The sequence below is a fragment of the Muntiacus reevesi genome, chromosome 1 (assembly GCF_963930625.1).
Source record: "Muntiacus reevesi chromosome 1, mMunRee1.1, whole genome shotgun sequence".
Taxonomy (NCBI): domain Eukaryota; kingdom Metazoa; phylum Chordata; class Mammalia; order Artiodactyla; family Cervidae; genus Muntiacus; species Muntiacus reevesi.
In genome coordinates this window covers 257,142,496-257,155,885 of record NC_089249.1, presented here as the reverse complement: position 1 = coordinate 257,155,885, position 13,390 = coordinate 257,142,496, and the positions used below count along the sequence as shown (strand labels likewise).

General features: G+C 47.1%; 1 protein-coding gene across 2 annotated transcripts in view; it reads right to left on the bottom strand.

The window, feature by feature from the left end:
- The window catches only part of WWC1 (WW and C2 domain containing 1), a 153,210-nt gene that overhangs the window by 73,518 nt on the left and 66,302 nt on the right, over window positions 1–13,390 (bottom strand). For both annotated transcript variants that reach the window (XM_065919050.1, XM_065919051.1), the window contains exon 2: window positions 5,063–5,172. In XM_065919050.1, coding sequence (XP_065775122.1) covers window positions 5,063–5,172 — 110 coding nt within the window. The remainder of the gene's footprint in view (window positions 1–5,062; window positions 5,173–13,390) is intronic.

Sequence of the window (13,390 nt, the reverse complement as noted above, 5' to 3'; positions counted from 1 at the left end):
CTCTCTCTAAAAGGTAGCTACTTCCAACAAACGTTTAATTGATTGAATACAACCATCATTGAGACCCAGTTCTTCCTCCCCCAGGCCCCAAACCTCTACCTACAAATACACCGCACCCTCTCCACACAGCTCACAGTTCACGGGCTTCACACACTCCTCACCCCACCACACGCCTGCTTTCTACATGCACCACACAAGCACCCATGTGACTAACACTACTGAATTTTCCAAGGGCTTGAATTACGTTTGTCTTAAAAACAGCAGAACATCTGGAGAAAGTCCAACCTTGTTGCTATGCAAAGGAATGCAAATGAAACACAATGAAGTAACAGTTTAAACCTGTGATGAATGTATCAAAAGTAAAGAAGTGAAATTAGTCATATACTGATCAAGGTATGAGGAAAACAGGACCCTCATTGCTTGTAGTAATACGGATTGACTCGACCTTTTAGAAATATTATCAAACTAGGAAGAGTTACTAGAAGTCTCACAAGTGTCCATAACCTTTCACTTGGTAATGGTACATTTGGAAATGTGACTCCAGGAAAGTATCATAGAAGAACAAACAATATGCTTAAAGATTCTCCCTCAAGTGTTATTTTTTTTATAACAAACAAATGGAAAGAACCCAAAAGGTCAGTTGTAATGGGTATTACCCTACACTCATTTTATCTGTTACAATATATTGATGCATCTGTTCGATACATTAAAAATGGCAAATATGAAGACTATGGTAGCATCTCTCAAATATCCATGATGTAGTGTGAAGAGAAAACAGAAAACACAATTGATCACTGATTAAAACCGTCTAATCATGATAAATAAAATCAATGCAAGAACATGAAGCTACAATCACTGTAAATCTGAGAAATAAATGCCTAAAAATTAACAAATAAATATTTAATAAATAAATGAATACTCTCTATATGCTAACAACTCCCAAATGCCTACCTTCAGCCCAGATCTCTTTTCCAAACACCAGATTCCTACATTACACTGACCAACATCTTCTTTCAGATGGATAACAGGCTTGGAGGATGTGACCCATCCCAGCAAGCCCTTGTTCTTCCTTCCTAAACATATCACTCCTCTTGCAGTTTTCTCCATCCAATGATGGCAGCTCCATCCTGTCACCTGCGCAGAGAGGCTCATTCATTCCTTTTTCTTCCACACCCCACACGTAATCTATCAGGAAGCTTTGTTGGCTCTGTATTGAAAACACCTCCAGCCTCAGGCCACTTTTCACCACCTCCACCACTATAGCCTTGGTCTGGGCCACTGTTCTTTGTTACCTGGACTACCGCAATATTCTTTCACAAGTTTCCCTATGTCTGTCCTTGTTCCATTGTCTAGTCTCAGCAAAGCAGCCAGAATGACCCTTTTTAAGACATAAAACAGATCACACCACTCATCTGCTTAAAATTCTCTGTGCTAAGTTGCTTCAGTCATGTCTGACTCTTGGTGACCCAATGGACTGTAGCCCACCAGGCTCTTCTGTCCATGGGATTCTCCAGGCAAAGATACTGGAGTGGGGTGCCACTTCCTCCTCTAGGGGACCTTCAATGGCTCCCATCATGTGGAATAAAAGTCCAAGCCCTTCAGGTGGATTGCTGCCCCATCCAGGCCCTGCCACCACCTGGCCTGATGCCCTCCTCCCCACTTCCTCACAAATTCTGCTATATGCACACCTGCCTCCTTGTCACCCCTTGAGAAGCAAAGCGTGATCACACATTGGAGTTTTTGCTCAATCAACCCTCTCTACTTGAAACTCCCCCCACCTCCTTCAAGTCTTAGTTCAGAGAGCATTCTCTCAACACTGTCCCTCCCCTGCCACCCACAAATGCACCCAGCACACCTCAGCCCCATGCTCTGCTTCCCCCTTTTCTCATAATCCTGATAATTTTAAAATATACTATATAATTGGCTTACTTATTCTGTTTATCTTCTGCTACTTCTGCCAAAATGAAAGCTCTGTGAAGGCAAGGATCATTGCCACCTTGCACTCTCATCCACCCCATGCTCCCAGTACAGTGCCTAGAACATTGTAGGAGGTCGATAAATATTTGCTGAATGAATGAATGCTTGATGGTGGATTTAATTTGGCGTTCAATTCTATCGTGTCTATAACTCTGTAACAGTAATCTCAGGGGCTTTCCCTGGTGGTTCAGTGGTAAAGAATCTGCCTGCCAATGCAGGGGACACAGGCTTGATTCCTGGTCCAGGAAGATCCCACATGCCACAGAGCAACTAAGCCTGTGTGCCTTAACTATTGAGCTGATGATCCAGAGTCCAGAAGCTGCAACTACTGAAGCCTGTAAACCTAGAGCCAGTTCTCTGCAACAAGAGAACCCACCTTAATGAGAAGCCCGTGTACCACAACTAGAGAGTAGGCCCTGCTCACCACAACTAGAGAAAAGCCCATGCAGCAGTAAAGACCCAGCACAGCCAAAAATAAATAAAATTATTAAACAAAACAAAACAGCCATTTCAGTCACTCACAGAGCATTGGTCCGAGTCCACAGCTCTGAACGCGTGGGCCGTGATGGTCACCATTTGTATCACTGGCTCCGTCCTCTAGGAGTGGTAGAAGTGGTGCCCTCTATCCAATGGGCGCACTTTCCAGCCAAAAGAAACCCTGCAGCCTGACAGCTGGCAAAACTACCAGAGAGAATTCTTCCTATCGTGGTTTTCATCTGCTCACTTTCCTATACACACCCCCATTTCTGCCACCATCCCCTCAAGAATACACTCTACTATTGCATAATCCTCTTCCCATCTCTGCAACGACTCCCAGAAGCACCTGAAAATCCCACTCCTGCCATCAAATTTCAATGAGGGGGATTCACTCAGCAATTAGAGACAGGAAAGGATTAGTGAGGGTTCCTGCACATCAGTGTTTAACCCAATATACCATGCAGCCCTCCAAGCATTAACCTCCTTCCGCATACACACTCAGTTAGACATATTTAATTCTCATTAGCCAATATGCAATCATGAGTGCTAATAAAAACTTTTGCTACCCCCAACAATGCAATTAATGTCATTAGCTGTCTCTCAGAAACTCCTATGCTTTGGTGCCAGTAAGGCTGCTCGCTTACCCATTTAGTCATGCATTCATTCACGTATGCCCTTTTCTAGGTAGCAAAGGTCGAGTGCACACCTACTGTGTGCCTTGCCAGGCAAAGGTCTGGGGAACCGCCCTGACAGGTAAATGTTTATACTACAGAATGGTGAGGGGCACAGCGGAGATTTGACCAGGAGCTACAGAAACTCAGGAGAGGAAGTGTGGATGGAGAAGCCCAACTCCACTCCCAGGATGAATTCAAATCCCAGCCCTGCCATGTTTTGGCCCTGACAGTTGGGCAGTCAATTTCTATCTCTAAGTTCCATTCATGAGACAGAGTCAATCATCCTAGTGCTTCCCAGGTGGCGCCAATGGTAAAGAATCTGCCTGCCAGTGTAGCAGACTCAGGCTCAATCCCTGGGTGGGGAAGAGCCCCTGGAGTAGGAAATGGCACCCCACTCCAGTATTCTTGCCTGGAAAATCCCATAGACAGAGGGGCCTGGCAGGGTCTGAAAGAGCTGGATACAACTGAAGTGTCTTATCACACATGCACAGACGCACCAGTGGAAGAACCAGGCTCTTTCCCTTCTGGCAGGCTATAGTCTATGGGGTCACAAAGAGTTGGACATGACAGAGCACACACGCACAATCATCCTAGCATCCCACAAGGATGTTGGGAGGATTGCATGAGATGATGCCTAATCAAGTGTCTTGTCCAGCACATGGCGAAGAGTGCATGCTCAGGAAACAAGGGCTACTAGGATTCAGTGCCCTAATCTCAACCTTCGGACACGTGCCACTGCATTCCATTCTCCTCTTGCCTGAAAGGACAAGAGGAATCTCACAGTTCAGAAGGCTGAGATCGAGACAGAAAAATCCTCTTTCCTCTATTACACATGATCAAATAGGGCAGTGAATTCCCGAGGACAGGAATAATTTTGGCCAAGAAGGTGCACAAGGGATGAGGCCCAAGTACACATCAACTCTCCCTGCCTGGAAGACTTCAACCTGGGTTCTTCCACCTGTCAGACAACATGCTTCTCCCCTTCTCAACCTATACTTCCATCAATGTCCCAGAGACAAAGACACTAGGAATCTTCATTCTGGATCAGGATATCCAAATTGGACCACAGATCCAAATTGAGGGTGGGCTGACTGGTGTGATGGGCTGGAGATACATACACACCTCACTCAGACCATCCATTACAGACACATGCTGTAAGCTGCTGGGGACTTGCCCTAGGGGCAGTGGCTGCTAAAAAATAATCTGGGGACGACAGGGACACATCTACCTTCTGTGAAAAAGATCTGTATGTGTGAACCTCCCTCCCACCATCCCTGCCCTCTTAAGTCATCACAGAGCACCATTTTGAGCTTCCTGAGTCATATGGCAAATTCCCACCAGCTATCTATCTTATATACGGTGCATGGAAATCAATGAAAGTGAAAGTGTCAGTTGCTCAGTCATGCCTGACTCTCTGCAACCCCATGGACTGTATAGCCCGCCAGGCTCCTCTGTCTATGGAATTCTCCAGGCAAGAACACTAGAGTGGGTAGTCATTCCCTTCTCCAGGGTGTCTTCCCAACCCAGAGATCAAATCCAGGTCACCTGCATTACAGGCGGATTATTTACCATCTGAGCCACCAGGGAAGCCCTATGGAAATCAATGTACGTTAAAAAAAAAAAAAAAAAAGAATATATGTACATGCACACATGACTGGGAAGTTTCTGGAGTGATATACAAGAAATGGCTAGCAGTGGTTACTTCTGTAAAATTGGGGAGATGGGTTGTGAGACATAGAGTTCTAGATTCTATTTAAAACTCTTCTAAACTGTTATTTATATATGAGCATACATTATCTATCTATATCTACACTGACATCTCTATCCAACTCTGTGTGAAAAGAAACACAATCTGGCTTCACAAGCCCCTACTGGTAGCTCTTCCAGACGTGGGGGCTGGCCAGGAGGCGGAGGGAGGGGTAGAGGGGACTTACTGGTGTTGTGGTCTATGAAGTAATCTCCGACCTGTGGGTCGTACGCCTCTTCCCATCCCAGTGGCAGCTCGTCACTAATGCAGTCGGCAAAGGTGAGCGGTTTGGTATACCTGGCAAGGGAGAGGAGAAAGAGACTCCGTCAGCCTACGGTCCCCAGGGAGCTGCACTCGTGGCTGCCTGCAGCCTCCCTGCCCCTCTGGGCTGGCCCCCAGATGCAGAAGCTCTGCACCCTGGCCCCGTTGTCCCCGGGAAGATGAACGCGAGTCGGAACAGCAGGATAAGGTCACCTGGGAGGGAGGCAGGGAATCTGCTCTGGTCCCAACTTTGCCGCCAACTTGGAAGGGATTCGAGCGAGTCGCCTGCCTTCTCTGGGCCTCACTGCTATGCCTCTAAGTGAGGGGTCACAGGGAAGGGCTCGAAGGTCAAGCCTGGCTTTTGGACTCAGACTCGAATCTCTCTCTGGCTTCTCCACCCGCAGGGCACTTGGCCCACTCCAGCCCCAGCCGTCCTTCAGGCTCTGTCCATGTTTGTCTTACCTATTTCCCTTCTGAAAGAAAAGCTAGCTCGCTACAGCATCTAGAAGAACAGATGGTCCCTCTCTGTGAGTTTGGCCAAATGCAGTATTTTTTTTTTTTTTTTTTTTTGCTTCCTGGGCTGGTTCCCAGATGCCTGTACCCACTGCCATCCTTCTCTGTACAATCCAGGCCAAAGTGATCTTTTAGCCATAACCACCCTCGAAGTCCCCATATTGGGGCTTCCCAAATGGGGAGTGAGGTGGTGGTAACCACTCAGTCTCGGCAACTACGTCAGACAGACAAACCACCCAACTAAACGGACGAAGATTTGTCAGGGCTCAAAAGCATCACAAGCCCTTGGTTCAGCACTTTAGCCAGCATGCAGCAAGCAGGAAATCTGGATACACCGAAGTCAGCCTGAGTGGCCCCTTTGGATGGCCCGGTTAGCTTCTCCCCATCACTGTATCTGCCTAAAATACACACAAATAATATTGTCCCTGGAGTGCTGCAGTTCACGGGGTTGCAAAGAGTCAGACACAACTTGGCAACTGAACAACAATATTCTCCCTCTCCTGTCTGCTCCTGTCCCCTCCCAATTCTGGAAGACTGAAAGGCTGTGCTTCAACACTCTTTCGACAGACTGGCAAACTGAGGTACAATGCAACAGGAGGAAAGATCAGTGGGATGGGTCTAGGGTTCCTGGTCAAGAACTTCCCTCCAAGTCATAGGAGATGACTCTCCTAGCCCATGCAATCCCCTTCCCTCTTAAACTCAACCCAGATCAAGCTGAAAGCAAAATACGTGCTGAGACTTCCCTGGTGGTCCAGTGGCTAAGACTCTGTGCTTCCAAGGCTGGGGACCCGGGTCCAATTCCTGATCAGGGAACTAGATCCTGTCTGCTGCAACTAAGACCCAGCACAGCTAAATAAATTTAAAAAAAAAAAGAAAGAAAAGCAAAATGTGTTGGGGAAAAAAGAAACACTGAAAGAGCCCCAGGTGGACAGATCTAGTGTGTTCACATACCACTATATATCCAGGGTCTGGCAGACAGAGAACAGCATCTACCGACTGAAGGAATGGATAGCCCCAAAGCTGTGTTAATCATGCTTCTGTATTATGGGAGACAAGAAGGATGAGGCAGAGGTCTATATGATATACAACAGACTAAGCCCTATCCAATAAGGATTCAGTAGGCATCACTTATTAGCTGTGTAAGTATGGCAACTTAGTGTCCCTCTCTGAGCCTCAGTATTTTTATCTAAAATGTGGGGATAATAACTCTCCAAGTTGTCAGGTTAAATAAAGTCATGATTGTAAAAACATTTATATCCTGGTGCGCATGAATGCGCAAAGAACACTCTTCTCCATTTCCCAGAAGGGGAAACGGAGACTGAGAGAAAGATGAAAGAACATTCTCAATGTCTATACCAATGACATTCAAACAAGGCACCCTGCCTTCAGAGCCCCTGCTGTCAACCAAAAGGTTCTCTGGAAAATTGACATCTTCGGCTGAGCCCCAATGAAAATTACAAGCCACTGTCCTAAGAGTGAAAAATGAAGAGCTGGGGAAGACACAGGTGATTTCTTTAGGCTAGAAGGCTCTTCACTGGGAAGCACCTATGCCAACCTGGATAAAGTTTCTAAAAAATTGTCTTCAGCCCAACCCGCCACTACACCTCAAGCCCTGCCCAGACTTCAGAAGCAAGAGATCATGTTCCTCAGTGCCTCCTCCTCCTTCTCCTCAAACTCCTGTAAAAATGGTTCGTTCCCTCTTCCTTATGGAGAATGAAGACCAGTGACCAACAGTGAAATCTCATCCAACATCATTTCATCTAACACATCACTGAAAAGGTCTCTGAAGGAAAACTCTGCACGCAGGCCTACCCCTCCACAGCAGGCAACTCTGTTACTGAGGACAGATACACCTGGGGAGGGAACAGGAGTGCTCGGGCCAACCACAGTCAGATTCTTCTGCTTCATTCCTTTCCCTGGGCGCAGCCCTGAGAAGCCTCACCTACCAGCCTGGCCATGAAGATAGGAATCTTGTTATTTACACTTTGCAACCCAGAAAACCAAGAAGACAAAGATATGTTCCCTCGCCACAGCTCCCTGAATCCATGTGTGGATCAAAATTCTCTTGCCTCTCCCAGGGTGGGGGGGGGGGGTGAGGTGGGGAGGAGAGGAAGGAGAACTTTCCTGGTGGTCCAGTGGATAAAAGTCCATCTTCCAACGCAAGGGACATGAGTTTGATCCCTGGTTGGGGAACTAAGATCCCACATGCCATGGGGCAAGGAAGCCCATGTGCCACAGCAAAGACCCAGGACAGGCAAAAAAATAAATAAATAAACAAAAATCTTCCATGGGGATGAAGTGAATGATTTCATCAATGGTGCATATAAGCAATAGAATCTTATGTCCCCAGTGATCGGTGATCAATAAATATTTGTGGAATGGGTGAATATGACAATGAATATCTAAGAACAAAAAATAATGGTGTGTTTTATATTTTGCTAACATGGAAGAATGTTCTTAACATACTATGAAAAAAATGACATTGTTGAACAAGAAACGCTATAGGATATTGTTTTAATACAGTATTTTTGCCTGAAATGTGTGTGCATTTGTAGAAGAGAAGCTGGAAAGATATACATTAAAATGCTATCTTGGTAGAGGGATTTTAGCAATTTAATTTTTTTTCTTTTTAATCTTTTTAAAATTAGTTTCTCTGTAATATTCCTATCTCAGTTGTAATCAAAATAATTAATGATGGCTAAATTGAGGCCTAGAAAACAAGTTTGTTTGCTCTCTAGGCAGCAGGTGCTTTTCCTCTATTTGACCAGTGAGAAAACACACCCAACATCTTGCAGTTGGCAAACACCAGAGGTATAACCTGAAGCCCCACTGCCTCACTCCAGTACCTGAGCTTTGCTAATAAAAACCGACAAGACCAAGAGAGTCACAGAATAATCTATGAAGCTAAGAAGCTATGCCTGAGATACAGATGTCAAAGCTGGGCTGGGAGGAAATCAGAAGCAGGCAGAAGGCACCTGAGCTGCAGCCTATTTGCACCTTCAGTTTTCTACATCTTGGTGCAAAACTACTCAATACATTTGGATAATGCACAATTGTTTCATGAAAAGACAATTAATTGTTTTAAAGTCATCCTGACAAGTGATTCACTGAGCTCTCTGTGTGAGGCTGGAGATTGGGGGAGGAGAGGCAGGTCTAAAACACCAAAAATGCATTACTTTTCCAGAAAACCACGAACTTTACTGCTTGTTCCAGGCTTGGACATCAAGAAGTCAGACCTGAAATAAATGCTAGCTACAAGCATCAGTCATGTACCTGACACTGGATTTCCTACCAAAGCTGAAATGCTGATTCCCGCCTATGGTGAACATAGATCTTGTGCTCAACAGGTATAAAGAAGAGGGATCAAGAGGACCCAGTGTTGGCCAGAGGGGGCAAGGGGAGACAGGAAGGCTTTGGGTTTGATATTCAGGCTTCCCTTAAAAGTGATCATGGGGAAAAACAAGAGGACTGACATTCTGACTCCTACAGCTCTTCCATGGGAAAGAGAAAAGCTTCTATTGGAAGACTATACAACTTACAAGAAATCTGGACAGCGAGATTCTCTGGAACAAATGCCAAGAGGGGGATGAATTATTCAGTGTGCAGGGACGTGTCATTCAGAGAATCAGGATGAAGAGAAGCATTTTTAGCTGTACAAGGATTTAAACACACACATACACACACGCACATGTATATGTACGTGTGCACCCACTCCTCATCCCAGAGAGAGGAACTGTCCGTTTAAACCAATCCCCTCTGGGAAACTGTGGGTGCTTCTCTGGCCTGCCGTGTTTCCCCTTGGGCAAGTGCCAAGAATGTGAGCTGGGAAGAGATGTCTGCTTTCAGATGCTGCCAGGACTTGGGGGCCCACCTGCAATGCACAGCCCCCATCCTGTGATGATGAGATTCACCCCCATCCTGTCCGGTGCAGTCCCTGCCTCCAGGCTCCAAGTCCTGGGCTGCTAAAAACCCAGATCGTGAAATCAAATGACCCAAATGCTAGTGGGGTGAGGGGGAGTGAGGGAGGGAGCCAAGAGAGAACCAGTTCTGCCTCTTCTTAATTACCAATCTCTGGAGGAACACAAACATTCCTGAATGTTTCACAACAGGCTCTCCTGGAAGAAGGGGCCTGGATGTGTTGCCTTGGAGACAGGTAGTGCTGTGTGGGATCACCTGTCCGGGAACGCGGGCCCCTGTCCTCTGTCCAGCTCCATGTCCCCACGACTGACTGGCATTCGGTATTCAGACAGTGCGCCTTTTCTAAGGAGGCAGCTCAGAGGAGCAGAAAGCCTTCTGCCAAGTCTAACACTGGGTGGTGATTCTCTTGGGCCTGAAGAACGCGTAGCATATCTTTCATGTTCCTAGTGCCTCCCGAGCAATCTGAATGCTTCCCACAGTAACCTCTTTATGGCCAGCCAGCATGATGCTGGCCCCCGACCGGGCTCTCACCAGGGCCAGCTGGGCGGGATCGCTTTCTAAAGGGCCCTGAGGACTACATGCCAAGAACTGTCCAAACTTTCAGCTGAACCTCTCCTCTCAACCCCGGGCACAATGGCCAGGCCGGTTCTTCCCGCCCTGGGGTGTTTCACATGCATAGTTCCCATAGCTCAGGATTGCACAACTCCTGAGGACATGCAGCCATCTCCGGGACTGCGGCAGAGCCCCAGGCCACGCAGACCCTCGACTTCCACAGCTGCAAGGCTGGGGTGGCTGAAAGAAAGTGCAATCAATGAAGCTCTCCTTCCTTCCTTGAATTCCATTTGGTTCAAACACCTTCATTCATTCCTTAAACACATCTAGGGATGAAAATAATCACTGTCTCATACTTGCTTAGGAGGGTTGAGCACACGAACCACAGCGGAATCTGAACAAACATCCAGCTACAGAAGTGGACAAGAGGACCATACACCCCCAGCGGGGAGACACCCCAACCAGAAAGTGAACCCACAGGATCATTTCAGAGATTAGTCCTGTTCAGAAAAATACAACAGGGTAGTGGGATTATGTGTAACGGTGGGGTAGCTCGGGGCAATCAAGGGAGGCTTCTTGGAGGAGGTGATCTTGGAGGCGAGACCAAAGTGTGGGAAGCATCAGGAATAGCCCATACAACGGCTTTGGGGTGGGATGATGTTGGTGTGAGGAACAGAAAAGAAAGTCACATGATGGAGTAGAGATAGACAGGGGCAGATGCTGGGCTTTTAGGACTTTGGGGGTCCCTGTTAAGACTTTGAGAGCCATCCTAGTGTCAAGCTACAGATGGTGACCCAGAGAGGCTCTCTGATTCACCCTCTCCTCATCTCCTTTCTCCCCACTTTCCATCAATCCTCCAAGCAACAAGAATTTATTGCATGGACACAATAGCCTGGTCCCATGCTAGGCATGACCAGAGCTCAGACATTTGAATAAACCTTGTTTCCACCTTCGAGAACAGAGGGCCTGGCCAAGCAGCTGAGGTTTATACTTAAAGCAGGGAGTAGCTCATCCCTGTGACAGTATGTCTGACAGTTCTGTTACCTTAGGCTGCGAACTGTGGGCAATGAGAGGATGCAGAGATAGTTAATAAGATGCTAGGTCACAGGCTTCCCTGGTGGCTCAGTGGTAGAGTCCGCCTGCCAAGGCAGGAGACAAGGGTTCAATCTCTGATCTGGGAAGATCCCATCTGCCATGGAGCAGCTAAGCTCATGGGCCACAACGACTGAGCCTGTGCTCTATAGAACCAGGGAGCTGCAACTACTGAACCCACGTGCTGCAACTATTGAAGCCTGTGTGCCCTACAGCCCTGGCCCACGACGGAAGAAGCAACTGCAATGAGAAGCAACAGGAGCGTAGCCCCCACTCGCCACAACCAGAGAAAAGCCCTTGCAGTAACCAAGACCCAGCTCAGCCAAAAATAAAAATTAATTTAAAAACAAAAAGATGCCAGGTCCGCTGTACAGATGTGAAAGAGCAAAGGGGTGGGAGAAGGGAGAGACTGAGCGGATGGCGCGTAGTCAGGGGAGGCTGGAGAAGGAAGCAGTCCATGGAGGGTGGTGGTCAGCCTTGAGGCTAATAAGGAGGTAGCGTAGCTGCTACCCACATAGGCTGAGGAAGTGACGCTGGGGTGAAACCCACACTCTGCCTCTTCCACAGCCACAGGCGTGTCACCTAACCTTGTTAGGAGTTTCCTTCTCTGCTTAGAAGAAGGTCCAATCTCATAAGGGTGTTGTAATGAGATAACCCATGCAAAGTGTACAGGGCCTGGCATGTGATAAGCCCTCGGTAAATGTGGGCTGTTAAGAGACTTCCGTGCTCTCTGCTGTGAGAATTGTTTTATCTTTCATCTTCAGTTTGTTGGATATGTTAGCTATTATCATTCTCATAATCACTGTCCCCATTTTTCATCTCAAGAGATATGAGTGGTGGTTAAAACTCACAAGCTCTAGAGTCAGTCACCTGGGTTGCAAGGCAGGCGGCATCACTTACTCACTCTATCCCGTTGGGCATGAATCCCTAACTTGCCTGAACCTGCTTCTTCATCTGTAGAGTGGGGATACTCAGAGTGACTACCTGGTTAAAATGAGCTATGCTGAGCCCATGGCACACAGGGCTCCACCCACATTCACTTTCTTATCAGTTAGATTTTACATCTTTTTCTAAAATTAATTTTTTGGGGGAGTGTATTTGCTTTATAATGCTGTGTTCATTTCTACTGTGCAGCAAAGTGTATCAGCTATATGTATACACATATCCCCTCATTTTTGGTTTTCCTTCCCATTTAGCTCACCACAGAGCCCTGAGTAGAGTTCCCTGAGAGGTTTTATATTCCTTTCCATGATGAGGCAAAAACCTGTCCATGCTAATAGCCGTTAAATCTTGAACTGTATTCCACCACCTCCCTCCCTAGAGGAGCTGGGCTTGATTAAGTGCCCTGGTTTTTTTGAAATTAAATCAGAGAAAGTTAAGAGATGACAGCTGGATTGGCTTTGGCTCTCAAACTGTGTACTCTGAAGAAAGCCATTTACACCAGCGATTTCCAAGTTCTCTTTCTCTTAAACCCCTCCCTCCCTCTACTCCCCAGACACCTGTCTTGACATTCTGGTTATCCAACCCCCAGACTTCCTTCCTTCCCTGCTTTGGTTGGGCTGGTTTATCCAGACGCTTTCTTGGCCTGGACACTCCCTCCCATTCCTGGAATTCTATGGGGAGGGGAGGTTCTAGACTGTTCCCCCTACCCGCCCTAGTCTTCAACCCAGGCTTCAACGAACCAGTGGCTCACCTCCCCTACCCCGCACTGAGTTCTTGGGATCACACGCCCCAGCCTTGGGTCTTCCCAAGGCTTCCTTCGCCTCCATCCCCATGTCTTTATGCCTACTCATGCCCAGATACCCTCCAGCTCACTGCCACGGTGGTGACTGTGCTATTCCTCTACATCTCACTTGCTGGGAATTTAAGATTAAGATTCTGAGAAGCAAATTATGGATTAGCAGGACCAAGTTTGGCCTATAGATATGTTTGCTTGTCTACTATAATGCTGTACTTTAAGAATGGAGTTAGCGTGCCTTTTGAAGTCAGGTCTTCACTAGTTGCACAGTCCCCTCGGCTCTCTAACATGTTTCTCTTGCATCTTGTCTTATCAAGAGGCAGTCTGTGTGTGTGCTCTGCTGCTAAACTGTGTCTGACTCTTTGCAACCCCATGGACTGTAGCCCAGCAGGCTCCCCTATCTATGGGATTTTCCAGGCAAGAATACTGGAGTGGGTTGCC